At 38.4% G+C, this 24,423-nt stretch overlaps 1 protein-coding gene across 4 annotated transcripts in view; it reads left to right on the forward strand.

The window, feature by feature from the left end:
* The window catches only part of pax5 (paired box 5), a 262,678-nt gene that overhangs the window by 213,837 nt on the left and 24,418 nt on the right, over positions 1-24,423 (forward strand). For all 4 annotated transcript variants that reach the window (XM_028805784.2, XM_051930047.1, XM_051930046.1 and 1 more), the window contains one exon: positions 22,672-22,758. In XM_028805784.2, coding sequence (XP_028661617.1) covers positions 22,672-22,758 — 87 coding nt within the window. The remainder of the gene's footprint in view (positions 1-22,671; positions 22,759-24,423) is intronic.

The raw sequence follows: 24,423 nt of genomic DNA on the forward strand, positions 1-24,423 counted from the left end.
CTTCACACAAACAAAGTTTAAATCTTGGGTCCCAGATCCTGGAAGCAGAAGTGCTAATTTCCACATCATTGTTGCAAATCCTCATTCAAAGATATTATTTTTTCTTTTTGCAGGCAATGTGGCCTTGTGGTTAGCACATTGTGTTGAAACCCCATAATTATTTCTTGTGTCACTGACTATGTTTCCTTAAGGAATATACATAGCATACCTATAAAATATATTTAAAGTGTTATATTCCAGTTATGTATTGAAAAAGGCCAATGAGTTGGTGTTTCTCTTTTGAAAGATTCATCTCTCTGTTTTCCTAATCTGTATACCTAGTTCATGGCTGCAGGGAGCTGCTGGTTACAGTTAACAGCACTGGGGGCAAGTCACGAAAGATCATCCTTTTTTTGAAGGTGCTCAATGAAATAAATGTTATTTGTGTTTGTTTAGTCAAAAAACTCTGTGATGCATTTTTGTTTCTATAATAGGATTAGGGTTTCTGGACAAAAGCAGAGCAAATTTTACAGATTCACTCAGTTCATTTTTGGTCATTATGCAGATGATACTCTGTACATGTTCTCATATTATTTTTATACAGAATGAAAGGGGGGCAAAGGTTATTAATTCTGTATAGTAGTCATGCACTTTATTTATTAGAATTTCAAGAAGTCACAAACTAAAAAATTTAAATTGATAGGCCGCATGAGGTTTGGAAATGTTCTCTGCACTTTCGAAAATAACAGTAAAATGAAAAAACAGAAGCATAGAACTCAAGCAAACCAAAACACACTCAGAATGCATGAAAATACAAGGGTCAGAGTTTATCAAAATTACACATTGTTTGATGTGTCTCCACAATTTGCTTGCCGAGGATGCAAGATCAGCCTAAGCGCTGTTTCAAACATAAACTGCCGCAGCTCACAACGGGCTTTCTGGTGAGCTAAGCCAGGTCAAAGAAATTAGCATGCAAATTCTCCTAATTCGGCAGCTGAGCTGTCAGGCTTGTATCCAGCCGCTTGCTTCATTTGAGAATGTTGACAGGAGCGGCCGCCAGCATCCCACCCGCAGGAAGCTCCAGCGAGCACAGGCTGCAAAGGGGCAATTCGTGAGTGACAGTCTGGTAAGTCTCAGTCAAAAAAATCAGGCTCATCAACTTGTAGTAGTGCACTGCCTCTGAGAAGGCAGTGGTGGTTGGGGGGGTTCATTCTCTCAACAACCTTAAAGCATCTTTCACTTGAACCTCCTCAGTCTAAGTACCCTCCTATGCACTGTTGGATTCCGTCTCGCTCGTAAAGATGAGGGCAGACAGGGGAGTTTAATATTCAGATATCGATTTATGAATTGCACAGCATTAGGTTTGACATTCCAGATGTTCTTACTGGGCACCTTCTGTCTAAAGGCCAACTTTAAAATGACTAATACAGCACAGCGTGATATATGTAAAATAATCTACAGATATTAGAAGAAAAAATACCTTTATACTGTATTATAGGCCTCTAAAGTGGTTAAAAAGGGGAGAATGAGATATACACCCTCTAGAGAATATTCAAAATATGTGAAATACTGTTACGATTCCTTTCATTAAATATTACACTTACATTAAATTCTTCACAAGCAGTGGAAAGCTTGAGACAGAAAAAATGTAAAATTGAAATGATTTAAATATTGTTCAAATACTTGACATCTCTGATTCCAAAAACCACAGTCTACTTGAAAGCTTCCACACCATTAGGACAGTTTTTTCCTCAGGTAAGTTATTAAATAATTAGTCAAATGTTGCCAGAGCACAACACCTATGGAGTTTTTTTTCTCTCTTTTATTTCCTTGCAGTAGCCCCATCTGGACATATTTGAATGAGCTTTTATGAGTTAAATATTCTTCTCCCTCCTAAATACCTTATGTAGCCTGTCTATAGGTTATTACAGTCCTGTTAAACCTCATACAGTTGTTTTCTGCTTAGTATTTTGTGAACAGCATGGTGACAGAGAGGTGATTAATTGTTATGTGTGAACGACCAGAGGGTGTTGCAGCACCCCAAACCCCAGACACAACAGCACAGACAAAGTTTGAGATGACAATAAAGAGATTTATTGCCACAAATACTTTAATGTACTCCACAGTTCCAGCAATATGACTCTCCTCTTCTCCACTCCACCCAGGTGAGCTTTGTCTGACCCCTCTCCCAACTCCAACTATAGGGTGAAGCTGAGCAGGTTCTTTACATCAGACCCTGGAGTACTTCTGGCACTATCACATTGCATCCTGAAAGCACTTCTGGGTCAGGTGGAACCTCCCCGTGATTGCAGAGTCTGCCTTCAGCAACTCCCCCTAACGGCACCCAAGGACCCAAACAAGGCTACCCACCAAAACTACAATTCCCATACAGCCCTGCGGGTGTCCAGATGGGATGTATGCCAGAGGGATTTCACCACCCAGTGTACTGGGGACCACATGGCCCTGGGAAGCAGTCTCTCGCTGTCCCTCCATTATAATGGCTTCCCAATCAGGTAAGGTACCACTGATCAACCTGTTCAGGATAGTCGTCCACCCACAACCTTCCATTAAAGAGGCCATCCCGACCAGGAGGCCAGCCAACCTGTGTTGTCTCTTACAAACAACTATTACTACAAGAACTTGGGAGCCCCTGATTTGATTCCTCTTCTATCCATTTTCTCTAGGTGCTTGAGTTTCCTCAAAACATATGCATGTTAGATTAACTGGCATCTCTAAACTGTCCCAGTATGCTCATGGGCATGTGATAAACTGTGATGAACTGTTGTCTTGTCAAGAATTGTTCCTGTTTTGCACAAATTGCTGCAAATTGCTGCAGAATTAGTATACGCCCTCCAGAAAGACCATAATAATACAAATTGTTTCCTTTAACTTTCCTTTAATACCAAGATTTTTACTTTTAATTGGGAAGTTTAAATTCACGACCAAAGCAGCAATTAAGTTTTGTTAATGAATGTCGTAAGTGGCAACTGTCACACATGCATGTAATCACAAACTAACAAATCAATAATCAAGCATATTTCTGTATACAAGCATGTAGTTGCTTCAAGAAGCGAAGAAGTGAGCAATTGACAGCGTTTTTATTACAGAGAGTAATGCATTTGGCAAAACTGATAAACAATATGTTTTTCAGGCAGCTTGATAGCAATGGATTAGAGCTGCTGCTTCATGGGTTCGAATCCCCTGCCGGGTTACTTTCTCTTTGTAATGTGTACACATTCTCTCCATTTCTGTGTGCATTTTACTCCGGTTTTCCTTCCACTGCCTCAAAGATATGCATGGTAGGTGGACTGGCAACTCTAAATTGGCTCAAGTGGGAGTTTAGATGTATGTATGAGTGAGCTTTGAGATAAGTGGAAACTCTTTCCATCACTTTTTCCTGCCTTGTACCTTGAATTACTGGGATATGCTCCGGCCCTGAGTAACTTTGAATTGAATTAATGAGAATGTTATCTTAAGAAGATTTTCACACATCAGTATATATCACAAAAATAAAATAAATGAAACCCAAAAGAGAATGCCATGATATACTCTGTGTATATTTAGAAATTTGCTCTTTCTCTCTCCTTTGACACCTCCTGGTGAGCTTTGTCTCGCTTCCACCTGACTCCGACTCACCTGAATGAGGTCAAGGAGCTTCTTTTATCTTAGACCTGAAAGCACTTCAGGGAGTACTTCTGGGTCAACCATAAAGTAGGGATCAAGGATTCTTGCAGCACTCCTTGGCGGTGCCCATGGAACCCGACAAGGCTGCCCCATGGGACTATAGTCCCCAACATGCCTTGCAGGTGTCCATATTGGTAGCATCACCCAGGGATGCCGCCACCTGGCGTATACAACGTGTGTATCCCTAACATGTTGTCTCCCCCCAAATACTCACTTCCCTTTTGGCAGCTTGAGCTTGTCTCCTGGCCAAGACAGAATGATCCTTGTCTTCTTTTTTTTGATTCTGAATGGCTAGGCCTACTGCCTGGGTAAGGAACCTTACCCCTTCCCAGCTGGGTTGCCCACCCACGTGCACTGTCCATCACAATATATATAAGGACCAGATTCTGCCTGAAATCTTTACACTTTATCATACACATATGAGAGTGAAAGCACTCTTTCTTATTTATAATACCACTGTAGAGTGCTGTATTGTGCTATGCATTAAAATTAAATAAACCAAAAAAAGAAAAGATGATAATATCGATGTTTATAGTGAGGAAAATAATCAGAAATCAAAAGACAAAATGCAACAGAACCAGATGTCCAGTCACCATGAATTCATTTATCAGAGAGATATACATAAATTGCAAGTTGAAAGAGGTGTTCATAAGACTGCATGAAAGAATAAAGTCCTTCTGTTCTTCTTTTTTCTCAACCAGATTGTTTCATTATGAAGTTCCAGGAAGCATATTCTGACAACATTGTACCTCAGGCAGCAGTCATGGCTGAACAAGATGCCAGTCTGCTGAAGGATAAACTGTTACCCACAATTAGATTTGCTTGTACTAAGCTCATCTAGAGTCGTTAATTATCCTAAGGCCCACATCACAGTACATGACCTTTTCATCAGTGTTCAGTCATAGCCTTCATTTACCTAATCTTAGCAAGTCACAGGCATTCAGTGGCATGCTCCTGTGTAGTGTGACAGTCATGGCGTGTGAAATACCCATCAATTCAGTCCTATTAGTCTATGACCTTGCCTAACAAAATTTTTGTCTTAAGTTGTAGGGCCAGGCTCTGTGTGCATGAGAAGTGACAAGTATTGAGCACCCACCAGGAAGCACAATGTATATACAGTAATGCAATGATGAGAAATAAAAGACACTGGTGTTTTGTACCATGTAAACAGAAGAGATGCTTTCAGTTTGATAGAATGAAAAAATAGATCAGAGATTGTGGCTGAACTCTGTACCTGCACTCAGTGTACTGAACTCACTCTACCTGTAAACCCTTTGTACAGCACCGGTTCTGGCTGTCAAAAACAGGGTTGATCACGTGATTCTTTGGAAGTATGAAAATGCTCTGGAAAGTCATCATGCAGTTGGGTAATTTGACGTCCCCAGCAATTTCTGGTTGTATAATTTGATAATAATCAGGTGATGAGATCAGTGGCTGTAGACGTCAAGTTTGACAAACCCTCTGACTAGCTGTGTAATATGACATTGGCTTAACATGCACGTCTTTGATGGAGTGGAGGAAAATACAAGAACCCAGAGTTAAACTCACACAGATTATAGAGAGGACTTGCAAAATCCAAATAGATCTCGAGTCATCTAAGAGTAAAACTTGAATCCCTGCTTACAAAATGCAGCACATTCTTGCATTTCAAGCTTTTTATCCAAGTAAACTGTGGTTTCCTCTCACAACTCAATAATGTGTGTGTTAGGATAACTGGCTTAGTATACTTAGTATGAATACGTTTCAGTGTCGATGAGTGTGCTGTGCGATGCTTTGATGTCCCAGTCTTAATGCTAATGTCTGACACTGTCAAGATCCCCATGACTGGAAACAGAAGGATCTCAGAGAATAAATGAATAAGTGGATGGATGCACAATGGTAGATTTATACCACTTAACTTCCTCCAGTTGTTTACTATTTGATTCCTGAGTGTAAGCTTGCCTGTTTTAGTTGAGTTTTAATTGAATGATAATGTGTTACATTTATATGAGACCAATATATGCCCTGACCCCATGTGCTGATTTGAAAATTAAATGTATGTAAATAAGTTCACGAAAGTCACCCACATGCAGACTATTCAATCTGCATCTCTATATACTGCCCTTTTGTTGAGCATTAGTCTAGCAGCATAGATAACCTTATTCAGTGAATGGCTTTATAGCGGAAAAATGTTTCTAGTGTTGGTATTCTATTTTTATTTCAGTGCAAAAATATGTGGTCTTAGCTGTACTTTTCCAGTGGTGCCTGCTTTGTTCAAACTCACCGTGTAGTGCCAGATATATTGCTATTGCCCTGCCTTGCGGTTACATTTTTTTTTGCTTGAGTAACTATGGACAGTGGTAAGATATTTCCAAGCATGAAAAAAATATGTAATTAGTTTGTTCTTTTCTAGGCTGAAACTCGTTCTGCACTTAGACTGACAGAGAAAAATGTGTTACATCAATGTTGGAGGAAAAAAGGATATAAACCTTTCACATAAACAGCAGAGACATGAATATAAAAAGCAAGTGGAGATTAATTGGCTCTAGTCATAAAATGTGTTTCATTCTGTTTCTGTTATGAGTCTATTCAGGATTCTATAACTGCACATTCTACACTGACTTCAGATATTCTGTTTAAATAATGTTTAGCAAATGTTGTTTTTGGGCAAATGCAGATACCTCTGGGAAGGTGACAATGAATGGTAAGAAAGGACTTGTGTGGCTAATTCTCCTTTGAATTCTCAGTAAAAGTGTAATTTGATTGAACCTAGCATCAGGTGTTTGATACTTATCTCTGACTGTTCTTAAATATGTTGTTTATAATTCTCTGCATCAATCATTTGAATAATCCCCCCAATTTTATAAGTAGTATACCGTATATACTCGCGCTTAAGTTCTCCCGCGGATAAGTCGGGGCTTGACCGGTTTGGTGGTGGGTCAGTGATGGTCTGGGGAGGCATATCCTTGGAGGGACGCACAGACCTCTACAGGCTAGACAACGGCACCTTGACTTTATTGTATAATTTCCAGTATTTTATAATGTCAGGTCGTATAAGTCGAATGCGGAAAACTCACGCTATTGGTCCAAGAGATTATGATATGCTAACGCCCACCTGAGAGAGTAACCATGGAGCACACAGACTTTTTTTTCTATGTACTGCACATACGTGACCACACGGTAATACCCAAAGTATTCCGAAGCAACGTTTGCACTGTTTTGTGATTTTTATATCTCACACCCTCATACACCTTTATCGTAAGCGCATTCCTTATCTACGATGGAGCATTCGATCAAAAGAAAATATGAAGCTGATTTTAAATTAAAAGTTGTTGAATTGGTGAAATAATTGGTAACTGCGCTGCTACAACAAAATTCGATGTGTCTGAGAAACTGGCGTGAGATTGGAGGAAGCAAGAAGATGTAAAAAAAAAAAAAATTTTCAATGACGTATAAGTCGGGGTCTGATTTTATGATCGATTTTTAGGGTTTCAAGACCCGACTTATATGCGAGTATATACGGTAGTTGAGTATATGAAAAGTAAAGTTTATAATCCACATAAGTTAATGAGGTTATTCAAAGTGCTCTGAAACAGTTTGAAGGAGGACAGGCATGCATGGTAAATGTTTGACCCAGTTGCTTACATTTAGATTAAAGGTAACCATTTACTGTATAGCCTACGGGAAAAAGATCAGAAATGAATTAAACAGTGTGGCGTGCGGCTGGGGGCAGTACCCAGCTGGGACACCCGGAAGTGGGATTATGCCTCCTCCAGACCATGAGGGGGCGACCTCCCTGGTGGCTTTGGGGACCACAGGAAAGGAGCTTGGAAGCTCAACCCTATAGGGGCCCATGGTCACCACCAGGGGACACCCTAATGCCTGAGGAGCCCTGGCCCTTAGTACTTCCGCCACACCCGGAAGTGCTGGGGGGAAGAAGACCAGGGACACCCGAGAGGCACCATTGGGAGGCACCTGGAACACATCCGGTGGGTTTAAAAAATTTGATGGCTGGAGTCGGGAGGAAGAAAGATGGAGCTCAGGAGGAGAGGAGTGGAGGCGGACCTAGAGAGGAAGGCATTGTGAGAGGCCTAGACTTTGGGGGTGAATGTGAGTTGTGTGCTGTGTCACTTATATAAATGTATAATGAACATGTGTTGGTGTTTGAGCCATCTGTGTCTGGGCCGTATACCACAACAGATTATTTACTTTCATACCATTTTTATTCTATTCCATTGGAATTGATCCATCATTTTAACCATCAGTAACAATCATATTTCAACTGAGCAAGAAATATGACCATGATAGTCAAAAATTAAATCCCAAAAAAGATAATTATATTAAAGGACCAAACCTCTCCATTGTAGAAAGTTGTGGATTCTGCTGTTTAATTCATTAGTTGGATCCACAATATACTATTTCAAGTCAAAGTTTCTATTCAGCTGTGAATACAGTATCTTAAATGTGTGATCAGATAGCACTTGAGCACGTTAAAGAAATCAGAAACAATCAAAACCCATACAGACACAATGACAACTGATTCCTTTAGTGGTAAATGGCAAAGTTAATCACTGACCAACACTCTAGATACCTGGTAAGAGTTTGGAGATGTACAGTTTGGAAATTTTTACAAATAATGTGTATGAGTTTTTTTTTTCATTAAGTTAGGCTTGTAATAACTATGCCTATAATGTTTTATTAAGTAAGACTTTTGCAAAGCATGTCTGTGATGTTTTACTAGGTAAGACTTTTAATAAGAATTCCTAAGGCCTTCTTTTGTTATTTCAATTTTTACTACATTTATTAAGTGTGCCTAAAAGGGGTGAATGGCAATGCTAGCCGCAGCACTGCAGTTGATAGTACATGTTGGTTTACATGGGCAGCACGGTGGTGCAGTTCTAATGCTGCTGCCTCGCAGTGAAGATACCACAGTTTGAGTCCCCGGTTCTCTTCATGTATGTGTGCATTTTTTCTGGGTGCTCCAGTTTTCTTTAAAAGTCCAAAGTCATACAAGTTAGGTGAACTTTTACTGCTAAGTTGGCTCTAGGGTGTTTTTGGTGTGTGTATGTGTGTTTGCCCTGCAATGGACTGGCACTCTATTCAGAGTTTATTTCTGCCCTATGCTCTATGTTGGCTGGGAGGGCTCCAGCACCCCCCTGTGACCCTGGACTGGATTAAGTAGATTGGCAAACAACATGACCTGTTGGTTTGATTATATGGAGGGGCTTTTGTGCCTGCAGGTAGTGAGAGGGAATTGTCTGATATCTGTGGATTTTACTTTGTCATTGGAGGTATTAGAGCCTATTCTCTGTGAAGAGTAGGGGATGACTGTGCTATGTTATTGTGTGGAAAAAAAAAATATTTTTGTAGATTTCTTCTCTGTTGTTGAAGTAATTTACAAACATGTAAACTGTTTTGATGTGAGTTCATTTTGCACAGCAGTGCTTTGCAGTGTACCTGCACTTTGGAAGCCGCTTCCTGCCCTACATTGTGCATAGTAGGAAAACCATTTCAATTTATTGGGTTTAGGGGACGGCTAATGGAAGTTAGTCCTGGTAGGCCAGTCTTATTTAAGCAATTTAATTTAATTTGCTGCTGCAAAGTACTGCATGGAAGCAAGATTATAAAAAAAACAAATTGCTGAAGAGAATCATTTTCAGAGAATATTAATAAAATGAAAAGTGTATTCCTAGCAACTTAATGTAAGTCTTTTGAAAATAACAGTATTGCACTTCAAAGTTCATGTGTTAATTAAGGAGTGCTCATAGCTGTCAAAATATGTTTCAATAATTGCTCAGTAAACTGAATTATACTCCCTTAGTCCTCAGGGGTTACATTTGAACAGACCGTGAGATAAAGGGAATGGCTGTGTAGTTGAACTGGCATTTGGGTTTGATTTTTCCAATTTTCATTAGAAAAAAAAATGGCAATCACAACTGGCCAAGAGGAACCCAACTGGTGTACCTGTAATGGGAAGGGACCAGTACACATAATGCTCTCAATCCATATGTCTCTCTGGCTATTACTGTAGGTTAAACTGATATTGTATAATCACCAATTTAATGTAATTCTTTAATGAGGCTGTTATTTGGTCTGTAGCTTTGCAAACATTAAAGTTAATTTTATGATTTACTTAAAGCTACCTGTTAAGTGTTTAAGATACCTGTACATTGCACCTTCATATCAGAATAATTCTCCTATAGCCATAATCTTTAAATAAATACTGTATGTATAGTCATCCATCCATTTTCTAAAACAGGATATTATAAACTGCTCAAAAAAATTAAAGGAACACATCAGATCTCGATGGGGAAAAAAATCACACTGGATATAAATACTGATATGGACTGGTAATGTGTTAGGAATGAAACAACGCCTCATCGTTTGATGGAAATGAAAATTATCAACCTACAGAGGGCTGAATTCAAAGACACCCCGAAAATCAAAGTGACAAAATGATGTGGCAGGCTAGGACACTTTGATAAAATTTCATTGCAGCAACTCCAAATCATATTCAGTAGTTTGTATGATCTCCATGTGCTTGTATGCATGCCTGACAACATCGAGTCGGGGGGCATGGTCCTAATGAGACGACAGATAGACCAGATCTGGACCAGGGCATCACTGAGCTCCTTGACAGTATGAGATGCAACCTGATGGCGTCTGATGGAGGTGTTCTATTGGATTGAGGTCAGGCAAGTGAGTGTGGGGGCCAGTCAATGGTATCAATTCCTTCATCCTCCAGGAATTGCCTGCATACTCTCGCCACATGAGGCCGGGCATTGTCGTGCACCAGGAGGAACCCAGGACCCAGTTCACCAGCATAGGGTCTGACAATGGGTTCAAGGATTTCAGCCTGATACTTAATGGCAGTCAAGGTGCCATTGTCTAGCCTGTAGAGGTCTGTGCGTCCATCCATGGATATGCCTCCCCATACCATCACTAACCCACCACCAAACCGGTCATGCTGAACAACGTTACAGGCAGCATAATGTTCTCCACGGCTTCTCCAGGCCCTTTCACATCTGTCACATTTTCTCAGGGTGAATCTGCTCTCATCTGTGAAAAGCACAGGGCACCAGTGATGGACCTGCCAATCCTGGTATTCTATGGAAAATGCCAATCGAGCTCCACGGTTCCCAGGCAGTGAAAACGGGGCCCACTAGAGGATGTTGGACCATCAGGCCATCCTCATGAAGTCTGTTTCTGATTGTTTGGTCAGAGACATTCACACCAGTGGCCTACTGGAGGCCATTTTGTAGGCTCTGGCAGTGCTTATCCCGGTCCTCCTTGCCCAAAGGAGCAGATGCCAGTCCTGCTGATGGCCCTGTTCAGCTCTCCTAGAGTAACTGCCTGTCTCCTGGAATCTCCTCCATACCCTTGAGCCTGTGCTGGCAGATACAGCAAACCTTCTGGCAATGTCACGTATTGATATGCTATCCTGGAGAAGTTGGACTAGCTGTGCTACCTCTGTAGGGTCCAGGTATGCTACCAGTAGTGACACTGATTGTAGCCAAATGCAAAACTAGTGACAAAACAGTCAGAAAAGATGAGGAGGAAAAAATGTCAGTGGCCTCCACCTATTGAACCATCACTGTTTTGGGGGTCGTGTTATTGTTGCCCCTCTAGTGCCCCTGTTGTTAATTTCATTAATACCAAAGCAGCTGAAACTGATGAACAACTGACCCCTCTGCTACTTAACTGACCAGATCAATAGCCCAGAAGTTTCATTGACTTAATGCTATACTCGGATTAAAAACTTTTCCTTTAATTTTTTGAGCAGTATATAATACAGGCATATGAAGAAGCAGATCTAATCCTGAGAGTACTGGGAGCTTGGGATTGCAGTCAATCATAAGGCACACTCACTCACAAACACACACTCCTATCACACCAGTACAGGAACATTAGTTAACCTAACAAGTATGTGGTTAGAATTTGGAAGTAAATACGAAAAAGATGGTGGGTATCCAATGAATGGGTGGCATGGAGGTTTAATGGTAGTGCTGCTGCCTTGAAAACTGAACTGGTGTTGTTCAAATTGGCCCTAGTGTGTGTGTGTGCGTGTGTGTTACCCTGTGATGGACTAGCATCCTCTTCTCTCCTTGCACCCAATGATTGTTTGCATGGGCTCCAGCTTCCCAATGACCCTGCTCTAGATAAGTGGGTTAGGAAAATGGATAAATGGATGGTATTTGATTGTCACAGACAAAATCCTATGGTTCTGAAGTAGAAACACTGATCATTGCACCATACTGCATATCATACATGAAGGCTAAACAGACAAAATGTGTGTCTAGCTTACTTTTTGATATTTTGGTCAGGGATTAACATCTGTCTGTCTGTCTATCATCTTCTAACTCTAATTAAAACAAACATCCAATGCTTTTTAAAAAATATTACATTTTTCAGTTTCTTCTATATCACTTATTGCTGAAAACCAAGTCACTCCATTGTTATTATGTGATTAATTGACTAGATGGTAATTATCTTTTGAAGCTTTATATTTAATTATTTGATCCCTCAATGCCTTGTCTACGACAGTCAAGTGAAAGTGTGTCACTTGTGACTCTTTACCTTCACCTGATTCCTGTCATGCAGTGTTCAGATTGCAGCACATACTGTCATTTATTCTACTGAGCTGCTCAAATTCTTTTAGGAAGGCTGGAACCATGATTTAATTCAAGACAAATTAAGAACCCAGAATACTTCATGTGTAGTTTCTTCAACTAGTCTTTGTATCTCTGTATCACCTTCCTTTTGATGTTTTAGATTTGTAGCATCTTTACTCCAGTTTGCTTATTATGTGGACAGAAAACAGCATCAGCTATATTTAGCTATCCTGTACATTTCCAGGTTAACTTCAACTGGAACTAAAATCTCTTTGTGGCTTGGAATAATTCAGTGTTTTGTCATGAAGCATTTTGAAAAGTTTAAACAATAGCAAATGTCCCAGAAGTGTACATATTTTTCACAATGAAGTGCCACACTTTGCCTGTCATATTGGCTTATTTCTAGGTGACAAGTCAATATCTATTAAGCATCTTAAGATTTCTGCATAACCGCCAAATCCTGAAGGTTATAATTGCAGGCATATTTGCCTCCTGGTGCCACAGTGCTGTGGCGTTGCATCTTAACTGGATGGGTGATGTCAGATTTGTCCTGCGTGGGAGTCCTGCTGTGTGTGCTAAAATACAGTAGGGCCTTGCAGTTTTAACCCTTCATATGTTTTACATACATAAAGCTTTGATGCAATATTTCCATAAAATATGTGATAGAGAGAAGCTTTTATTGTGTAAATGATAATATAAGGTGATATTCTATGTTACAGCCTATTCTTACTATTTCTCTTTGTTGTTTTATATCATTAATGGTAGTAAATTTGTCTAATTTCTTCCACAAAGACCATCCACAAGCAACTTCTACCTCTGTTATTCTGACTACATGCAATTAGATGTGGAAAGGATCCCCTTTACTCCCAAAAGCCCTTGTAATACACACATACACACTTTTGACACCAATAGTAGCATCAATTCAAAACTGGCTGCGGCAGAGCATCTCCCCCTAAACAGACATACATTCTCCAAAGTAAAGCAGTCTGTCTTGTTAGTGATTCAAGGCAATTATAGGAATCCTTCTTCCTTGCTCATACGAATCCTGACTGTTGTGGAGTGGACTCAGAATCAGTGAGTTCCAGATTCGCCCAGTGGTTTGTTCACACCATAAAAATATATTTGTGTCCAAATGTAAAAATGCAGTGCATGCGGTATATGCATTGTACCCTACTGGATCAAAATGATCACTTTGGTAAGTTTTGCCTGACAGGCGTCAGACAGGCGTGACAATTTAAAAATTATGGATCTTCATTTTATCTTTTATTAAATTAACCTTTAATAATCTACTGTGCAATAGAGTCCAGGATGGATCATGCCACATCCCCATTGCTGTCAGAACTAACAATGGCTTCCTATGCTTCTGTACTGCACCACAAAGGTTTAGAAAATGAATGAATGAAAGAATATTTAATACTTTGCAATTTAACAAAAAAAAAAAAAAATTATTTTGAATTTCTCAGTTCGTGTTTTTTGAACAATTTATTATAAAAAAAAATCTTGAGACAAGACAATTGCCAAGAGATTTCATCAAGTCCCGCCCACCTCTCAACCATTTACAGTTAACAGCCCACGTCCACAGTCCGCCCACCTTTCATTCATGTGTATGCCTTTGTCAGACACAGTTCCTGCCCTCTCAGCTCTTATAACTTTTTATGTTTTCCTCACTTTAAGTTCTCAATAACAGAAGACTTATTATGACCAAATCTTAATGAAGAATTTCATCCCGAAGGGATATCAGCAGAAGAAATGAGTACATGGGCAATCCTAGCACCGAGAAACGATGAAGTCAAATGAATTTATGCAAAAAATTGTTCTGTTACACGGCAAATTGGTTAAATGCGTATCAATAGACTATGCTGAAACAGTTGATGGTGATGGTGCGGAAGATGAAAACACCAACTTAGAATATCCTGTACAATATCTATAACTGTTAACACCATCCGGTCTTCCACAGGCCGAAATACAGTTGAAAGAAGGGTGTATCGTAATGTTATTGCATAATTTATGTATGAGTGATGGGCTATGCAGTAGGACAAGATTAGTTGTATTCCAAATTGGTCGAACAATTCTGACATGTAAAATTTTAATAGGCAACAAGAAAGGTAATGTAGTACATCTTCTGCAGAAAACATTAGACACCAAAGGAGACCTTGATATGCCATTCGTATTAAAATGTTTACAGTTTCCCGTTAGAATAGCTTTTGCTATGACAATTAACAAATCACAGAGACAAACGTTCAAAAAAGTCAGTTTATATATTAGAGAGAAAGAACGATATTCACTCACAGGCAGTTATATGTAACTCCAAACATAGAATCTAAATTCAAAGTGATATTAACGAAAAGTTAATTACAAATATTGTTTTTACTGAAGTTTTACAGTAAAAGTGTAAGTTTAAAAAGTATTTGTGTGTTAATTTCAAAGCCAAACAGAACGAAAACATATAGCCCCATGAATACCTCTACTATGGTTAATTACTTGCTGTAATGTAAAATAGTTAGGTCTATTATGCATATGTAACAATTCCCATGAAAATAACAATCTGTTTAAATTGTACATCCACTTTCCAATACGTGAGCGGCAGAGCCGCGAAGTGGCTAGAGTGTAGCGCCCACCTGGGGGTTGGTGAGCGAAGCGAGCAGGAGGCAGAGTCCCCTAGTGTTTGCAAAAAATAAAAAGCAAGGATTTCATATGTAGTATACTTTGTCAGATTTCAGTTGTATTTATAGCAAATAGCAAACGTAAACCTGTTTGCTTGTGGTTTAGGCAAGTTCAGGCCTCTAAAGCCAGGGTTCCTAATGTGGGGGTCGAACTACATTGGCGATGATATCGGGGGGCAAAGCTCATCGACTGTGTTTCATTGCTTAGTGGCACACTGGCAGCTGTTGCTTCACAGGGGCCTCCAATCTCCCAGAATCCTCGATCGCTGATCATGTGTCATTTCCTCACGGTACTTGATGCTTTGTGGGATACCTCAACCCCCAGATCATCAATTACGTGTCTAAGTTTCATGGAGGACACATCTACAAGATTATTGAGATTTTTAAAGGTAAATGACTCAATTTATATTTAAATCTAAAAGCTTATTTTGTTGGGTTCAGTTTGTTCATCCACAGTACTGTATGTTGTTCAATTTGTGGTAAAGAAAACTTAGAAATTTGACTTCTTCATCTTCAAAAATAAATCAAACATTTTCTAAGGTTGCAGGGCATAGAAATGGCAGAGTGCTTGCATACATAAGCCTCACAGCAGGTGTGATCCCAGCTCTCATTGCAGTTATTCTACAGCAAATGTGGAAGGCAGCAGGCAAGTGCTGACAATGTACCAAGAGTGTGTAAATAAAATGAATATAAAAAGCACCTGGCAAACACTGCCAGCCATGAAACCTCAAAACAGAAGAAAAAGTTAAAAACTCACATGATTACACAGGCGATAATAACTGTGGTGCTACTTTCCTTTTCCTTTAAAGCAGCCTAACTACAATGATCTCTCACATTACATTATTTTTTATTCTGTACCAAAAAACTATTTTGCACCAAACTGATTTAATGGAATATATTGTATATTGTAGAGCAGTGATTCCCAAACCCAGTCCTGGGGACCCACTGTGGCTGCAGGTTTTTGTTCCAACCAGCTTCTGTTTTTAGTTGGATTGTTATTTCCCAGGTTCTGTGTTTTGGGAACAATATAGAAATTAGAAAACTAAGTTTCTTTTTAACATTTCCATGTGTTCTATTTGTTTAATTGATTCATTATTTACTAATTAGTGGAGCTGACACTAACATAGTTGCAGCCTTTCATGATTCAGTGTTGTTTGCCTGCTACTTTTTAATTTACAAGTTTACAACAGTTGTGACGACAGAAAGCCATGCAGCCCAACAAGCTCATCCATAGATTCGCTAAAACTCTCCAAAATCCCATCAAGTCGAGATCTGAAGGTTCCTGAAGTAATTTAATCCATGTGTCTATGATTCTTTGCTTGAAGAAATACTTTCTAACATTTGTTCACATTCTTCCTTTAACAAATTTCCAACCATGTCCCTGTGCTTATTGGTGAAGAATTTTTTTTTAACTAATTCCATTTATAATTTTAAACACTTTGATCATGTCACCTCTTAATCTGTGTTCCAATGTGTTGTACATTGTAAGCGCACAACTGGCAGACATGACATGTGGATCTTATGACATTTTTTCATGGACATTTTGATATTGTTTGCTGTCGTCCGGCATTGGTGACCATAGGCTCCCATTTTATATGCAAATTTGTTGTCTCTGTTCTCCATGAAAACATGAAATTAAAACTTTTTCTTGACCATCACTACAAACCACGCAGGGTAAGTAACATTTAAAACAAAATAACATTTTTGGGAGACTTATTCTTTTAATACATTTTTAGTACTCCAATAATAGCCTCTGTGTAATACAGAAAAATGTACACTAAATAATATGTAAAATACAAAAGGATACTATGCTATACTGTATAAATAAAACCATTTTTCTTGTTTTTACGCTGTAGTGGTAAGTGACATGGTTAAGAAGTGGCTACCTTTTACCATAGCAGATCAGTTTAAATACCTAGGGGTAAATATTACAAGTAAACATAAAGCTGTTTATCAACAAAATTTTGCCGTCTGTATGGAAAAAATTAAGCAAGACTTGCATAGATGGTCAACCCTTCATCTCACTCTAGCCAGAAGAATTAACATTGTTAAGATGAATATCCTTCCTAAACTTCTCTTTTTATTTCAAAACATTCCAATATATATCAATGAATCGTTTTTTAAACAGTTAGATTCAACAATAACCTCATTCATTTGGAACTCAAAAAACCCACGTATCTGAAGAGCGACCCTACAAAGACCTCAGGCAGAAGGTGGCATGGCTTTATGTAATTTTCAGTTTTATTACTGGGCAGCAAACATACAAGCTATAAAAACCTGGACACAAATAAATGAACATACACAGGCTTGGTCCGCAATAGAAGTAAAATCCTGTAGTACTTCTTTATACTCCTTGCTCTGTGCTCCAATAAATACAAGTTATCGAAATATACTAATAACCCAAGTGTGCTTTACTCACTCAGAATATGGAACCAAATTAGAAAGCATTTTAAGATGGAAAATCTTTTATCTGTGGCATCTCTGCAAGAGAACCACCTCTTTCAACCTTCGCAAGTATATCCAGTTTTTAATACCTGGAAAAGTTTTGGGATTAAAATGCTCAGAGATCTTTATATAGACAACATATTTACATCTTTTGAACAATTACGTTCAAAATTCAACCTCCCAGCTACACATTTCTTTTACTATCTTCAAATTAGAAATTTTGTTAAACAGAAATTGCCCGATTTCCCCCACCTTGCACCCTCCACAATACTGGAAAAAATACTGCTCAATTTCGAGGAATTAAACACTATTTCCGCATTATATAATATTTTATTAGAGTCCCTACCTTTCAAAGATCCAAGAGGACATTGGGAAGAAGATATCTTAATCAATATATCAGAAAAGGAGTGGAAGGTAGCAAAGCAGAGAATTCACTCGAGTTCTATATGCGCAAAGCATAGAATTATTCAACTAAAAATTATATATCGAGCTCATCTGTCTCGCTTAAAACTGTCCAAAATGTTTTCAGGGCAGGATCCAACCTGCGAACGCTGCAATCAAGCTCCTGCCTCACTGGGTCACATGTTCTGGGCCTGCACCAAACTAACATCATTTTGGACAAAAATTTTTAAGTGCCTTTCAGACAGCCTTGGGGTCACAATCCCTCCTAACCCATTAACAGCTGTGTTCGGTGTTCTTCCAGATGGACTTGAATTGGAGAAGGACAAGCAAACGGTGATTGCATTCACTACACTTTTGGCACGCAGACTTATTTTGTTAAATTGGAAGAATCCTAATTCTCCTCTTATAAGTCAGTGGGAAACCGATGTTTTATATTATTTGAAATTGGAAAAAATCAAATTCTCAGTTAGAGGATCTGTACAAAATTTTTTCAAAACCTGGCAGGATTTAATCAATATTATTTTAGAATAAGAGAAATAACTATTACCGCATTTAATTCCCTTCTCCATTTCTTATTTACCTATATATTTACTTCTCCCTTTCCTTTGTTTAATGTTGCCTTATTAAAAAGCCTTAAGCAATTTTCCTTTAGCTAAGCTCTCCTTCTCAGGGGTGGGGTTTGATTTGTCTTCAAATTTGTTTGGTTATAAATTGATCTGTTTGTATGGAATGATTACAATGAAAATTAATAAAATAAAAATATAAAAAAAAAAGAAGTGGTTAGTGTTGTTTCTTCACAGCTCCACAAATGGACATCTGATTCTCAGCCTCCAAATCACTGTCTCTGCAGAGATCTCTGTCCACATGGATCTTCTTTGACAATACAGTTTTTACTCCCATATCCATTAGGTTAGATTAACAATGCATGCCAAAGTGTCCCATGCACTACAATGTGTCCCATGTACTGCTTGGTCCTGCACTACAGGAATAGGATCCATCCACCAAGCAACCTTCCAAGATCTAACATCACATGATCTTCTTCTTATTATTATTTCGGCTGCTCCTGTTAGGGGTTGCTACAACGGATCACCTCCTTCCATATCGTCCTGTCTTCTGCGTCTTGCTCTGTCACACCCATCACCTGCATGTCCTCTCTCACCACATCCATAAGCCTTCTCTTAGGCCTTCCTCTTTTCCTTTTCCCTGGCAGCTCTATCGTTAACATCCTTTTTCCAATATACCCAGTATCTGTCATTTCTAATCCTGTCCGTCCTCGTCACACCCAATGCAAATCTTAACATCACATGATCAAACCTGCTTAATCCAATTCAGGATTATGCCGAGCCAACAGCACTGGTCACAAGGCAGGAAACAACCCTGAAAAGGACACACCAACACAGGACCAAAATGGAATTGTCACTTAGCCTAATTGATCTGCATGTCTGTATGGATGTGAGACAAAAACCTGTGCATCTGGGGTTGTTGTGCAGGAACAATCAGCCATTCCAAGGTTTCTGTATTCAATGATGGCTTCAGAAAATGAATGTAGTCCATGCATATAAAAAAATAAATCATTTTTAGGTGGAGTATCTCTTTTTATGGTGCTTCCCTTCAATTTGAGTTAAATGCATCTATCACTGGAAAGCCCAACCATGTCCCTCTGCTTATTGGTGAAGAATTTATTTTGAACTAATTCCATTTATAATTTTTTTCTTTGTTTCAAAAAAAAAAAAACTCCATCATGAGTAAACCTGTGATACACTAATACAAAAATTGCTAATGAAGAGAAAGATGAAAGGAATTAAATTATTTCATGTGTTGATCTATGGCATTAAAAATCCCACAATAAAAGATTCCATACTATAAGACATTTAAATGTGAACAAAAGTCCAAGGTAAGTGAATAACCTTTACAGTCACAGTATTTTACTTAACTACCGTACTGTAAAACCTTAGTTTTGCAATGAAGTATAGCATCTGGGAGAATAAGTTACCTATCATTCACGACTGGAGGTTACACAATTTATTGGTTTAATTCTATATTTTTAATTCCCTCGTCTTTTAGAATTTGTACAGTTATTCACATTGTCCGCTTTCTCTTATAAAATGTTTAATGAAGCAAAACACTAATAATGGCCAGTGCTTCCAGTAAAAAAAAAGAAAATTACAATGTCATAGTGTCTCAAAACCCTGTAAGGGTCTCATCTGCTGCTGGGTAAACATCACAAAAAAACATGACTGGCAAATTCCAAAGGCTGTGTTAGAGGACTAAACTAGTGTGTGCCTTGCTAATCTGACACTAAAAAGAGATCCCACTTTTAAAGACTTTTCATAAGTTAGACGAAACATTTTACAACCACACAAAGCCCTCCTTTTGACATGGCTTTTGCTGCTTCAATCCTAACTTACAGTATCTTTATATGCACTGTCTTCTCTATGGTGTCCATTGTGTGCTTTACAGACTCCTACCTATGTGGTGCTGTCAGGAGTAACTCACAATGAATTGTGCTTCTCATCCTTCAGCATTTATGAGACTTTTTCTTTGCTTGTTTGATTGATTTTTTTTTTTGGTCTCCCAGCCCTTTTACAATTTCTGCTTCTTTACTGATAACACATGCACTTCCAAGGAGTTCATCTCGTGGCAAAAGTGGGGGCTGGGGGCACGTGTGGGGAGGGCATGGTGGAGGGCTGTAAGTTGGTTCTGTCACTGTACTGATGGTGCATCAGTGACTGCTTGCACTACTTTTGGTTGCTCCATGCAGCAGGGTCCTGACATCTGGAGCATTCAGGCATAACAAACAGAACGAAATGCCTGAGCTTGTCAGCCTTGGAGCATTCCCAAGAGAGAAAAAGGACATACTGTAAGAGGGGGAGGGAGAAAGAGGAAGGGAGAGAGCAATTATGTTAAGACCCGCTAATTGAAGGAGTGGCTGAAAAATATTGCCTAATTCTGATTTTGGTCATAGTTTTTTTTTTTTTTACTTCTGGTAAATACAACTTTTAAAAACAAGAGTTTTGGCAGTAATCATAAATGAGTGAGGAAAAGCCAATCTCTGGTGAGGCATCTTAAGTGACCCCATTTAACAATGTCCTTCATCTAAGAAATATATGTTATATTCCATTTTATTTATATTATATTAAATGAATGAAAAGAAATGTAATCTCATCATAGGAAAACAGCAGAAGTATTCACAAATTTGTATTGTAAAAAATTTTGTATTCAGCATTGCCAAAGCAGTAAATGAGCTGGATAAAATTTGTTAAAAAGTTTACAACTTTCCACTCTGAGTAATGAGAAATTTTGCATTTAATAACATTCTTCTGTGAATATGGAAGGGTGTACTACCTTATGACAAAAAGATTTGATTACAGCATGTCATACAATAAGATCCTAAAAGAAAGTGGAGTGGAACCATGATTGTAAAATACAAACTCAGTATAAGCTACTGTCAAGACACATCTGGACATGTTAGTTTTTCTTTACATTTTAGGACTATGATTTTATCTCCCACCTTTTAAACAGCTTCCCTTGTTCATGAGTAACAAATTTGTTGACCCTTCACAACTGGTGGTTGCAGCTCTTCTTTGTTTCTCTTCATGTCTTCAGCTTATATTTTGTTTGGATCTTCCAGAATGTATTTCAATGACTTAAGTCAATCTGCTTATGTAAAATGCATTGTGAAACAAAAGCACCGATTCACTTTACTACTTGAACTGAAAAAAATGCACAGTACAGTATGATTTGAAATGATAATGTCACAATGTTTGAAGACTTTAAGACAATTGTTATTTAATAATATAATTTCATAAGATAGTATGACATGAATGGCAGGTTATTTGCTGGGCATAACTGCAGAAAGATGCAATAATTAAACATTTACATAAAGAAAGCTAAAATACACCAGACATGACAAAGTACCTGTCTATGATGAGCACTGAGAAATGAAATCCTCTGAAGCTGGCCCTTTAACTTCTCTAAAGCCTGGCTGCATGCATCTGTGATACTCATTTAGTTTTTGTCTTCAAAACACTTTATGTCCATTTTTGCAGGCTGTTCTCCCAACTTACTTAGAGAAAACTACATTTTTATCAATAATCATATTTTCTGGTGCATCTGTCCTTTTGTAGTGTAATACTGGTGATTCATAACAGTATTTATAATTGCTTACCTAGGCACCTTTTAAACTTTCTGTCACAATTTTACTATGTAAAATTTAATTTGAGCAGCTGAAATATAAGATAGATAGATAGATAGATAGATAGATAGATAGATAGATAGATAGATAGATAGATAGATAGATAGATAGATAGATAGATAGAACTTTATTTGTCTAGAAAGGGAAATCTGGCTTTTTACAGAAGCTCAATAAATAAATAAATATAACCAACTTATGGTCTGAATACACACCAGAACTAAAAAGGAAGAAAAATTTAAAAAGAAAGAAAAGAAACCTTTTAAACTGGCAGCCCCACTCCCTGTGACGGACTATGCAGATGTATTGCTGTTGGTATAAAGGAGTCCCCATCGCATTTCTTGACACACATCTGCTGAATGATTTGTTAGCTGAAAGTTCTCAGTGTTAGTCTATCAGGGAGAGGACGTGAGGCATTGGTCATAATGGCACTCTGTTTTGTTTTCATTCTCTCCTTTGCTACGACATCCAGGGGGTCCAGGGTGAGTTTATTAACCATTAGCAGGCTGTGACACATTGTGAGACACTGGCATTTTACTAACCATACTTGACCTTATAAAAGACTATACAATTTTCCAGAAAAAGGATCACACCAGTTACAATGTATTTTATTTTGTCATCACAAACTTGGAATTTGAGAACAACAAGCTAGTAAATCTTTGTTTAATCAACATTTTTGGATGGTCTAATCATGTTCTGTATGTTGTTGTTTCAGGGAGTGAGTTTTCAGGAAGTCCGTATACACATGCCCAGTATTCAACATACAATGACTCATGGAGATTTCCAAATCCGAGTTTATTAGGTAAGTGGTGAAGTTCTCTTCTTAATTCTCTATGAGGTTGTTTTGATATCAAGGCAAGGCAAGTAATTGGTGTTTTAGGGTGATTGACTTTTTGATAACAGCATCAGTCTGGTTTGTACCTCTATCAAAATCCATCTGTGTATCTCCAATATATCTCTTGATATGTGCTGAAGATGACTGCAATTACTGAATGGTTTCTAGGATTTTGAATGCTTTTCTTTGTTTTATGCTTTATGGCCTCAGATAGACTGTTAGGTCCTTTCAGGATGTGTAACAAAATTGAGTAATTATTATTCATTTTTGCCCAATAAACTAGATGCAAAATTGAAGGGCAAAAGCATTTCTTAAATATGATTCCACATATCCAAAAATGTATAAATCCTTTTCATGAACCAATCATATTTTTGGCTGCATCTCAGCTTTATAACATTAAAATACTACACAACCCGCAATATAGAATGAACCAGGACAATTAAAGTACTGGGACCTGCCAGGGAACCCCATAATGCTAAAGCTATAGCTAAGAAACCATAAAAGATTTTGAATAATAGTCAGTTGAGGAGCAGTCTCCTGAAGTTATTGCTTCTGCGGGCAAATGCTGTACTGGCAGTTGTAGTACCAAAAATGAGTGCCATCATCCATCCTGCTCGGTTCTTTCATATCGTTGGGTTTTCTGGTCTTCTGTGGGCATTTATTCCGCTCAGGGTAGGAAATGGAAGAGAAGTGAGTACATCTTGCCCAGACCCGTCCACTGCATTACCTCTTGTGCAGAACCTCCAACTCACTCCCGTAACGTGTGTGTAAGACAAACCTAAAGAGAAGACATTGTAGTAGGGTGACACCATGAATAAGTCTCAATTATGGAATTTTGAAGTTGGGCAAAGTGGAGCATTGAAATTAACTCTGAATGCATTGAAAGTCAAGTGCATAGTAAAACGAAATTCATACTTGCATGTCTCCTCAGAACAGTGGTTAAAAATACAATAACAAAAAAATAAATAAAAAGTATATGCAGCTTGAAATCTGTATACAATACTGGTCCTTATGATTGACTATTTAGCAGCTTTACAACCTGTAGGCAGAAACTGCCCCTGGATCTACTGGTATGAGTGACGATGGCCCTGTACTGTCCACCAGAAGGAAGGTGTAATAACAGCGGCTGTGCAGGTTGGCTGAGGTCTTTAATTGCACTGATTGCCTTTCTAAGACAGCAAGTGTTGTATATGTCCTGAATAGAAGACTTAGCAATCATCTTAAAAAACTGATTATACTACCATGGCATCCATTAAAATTCTTTCTAGCCCAGAATACCTGCATTTAGAAAAATACATTTGTATCATGCTGCATATAAAATTTACAAAAGTTAGTTCCTGTTTTTGTTTGAAAGACTAGGCTAAGGAAAAAGAGGAGGCAAGCAAAGTTATTTTGGGTGACTACATTGCCAGGTGAGAAGGTTGGGTAGCTGATTTAGCTGAATGCCTTGTGAGTAAAGCCGGCACCTCCTTATGTGACTTTCAGTTGGAGAGTATGGCAAGTAGTTGCTGGATGTCATCAGTTTACACAACTAACAATATCAGGGAAGGACATGTTATATGACTTCCAGCACAGTTTCCAATTTCCAAAACATTGCGGACTTGCTGCATTTTCATAACTAATTCATGTGCT

This window comes from Erpetoichthys calabaricus, chromosome 7, assembly GCF_900747795.2.
Source record: "Erpetoichthys calabaricus chromosome 7, fErpCal1.3, whole genome shotgun sequence".
Taxonomy (NCBI): domain Eukaryota; kingdom Metazoa; phylum Chordata; class Cladistia; order Polypteriformes; family Polypteridae; genus Erpetoichthys; species Erpetoichthys calabaricus.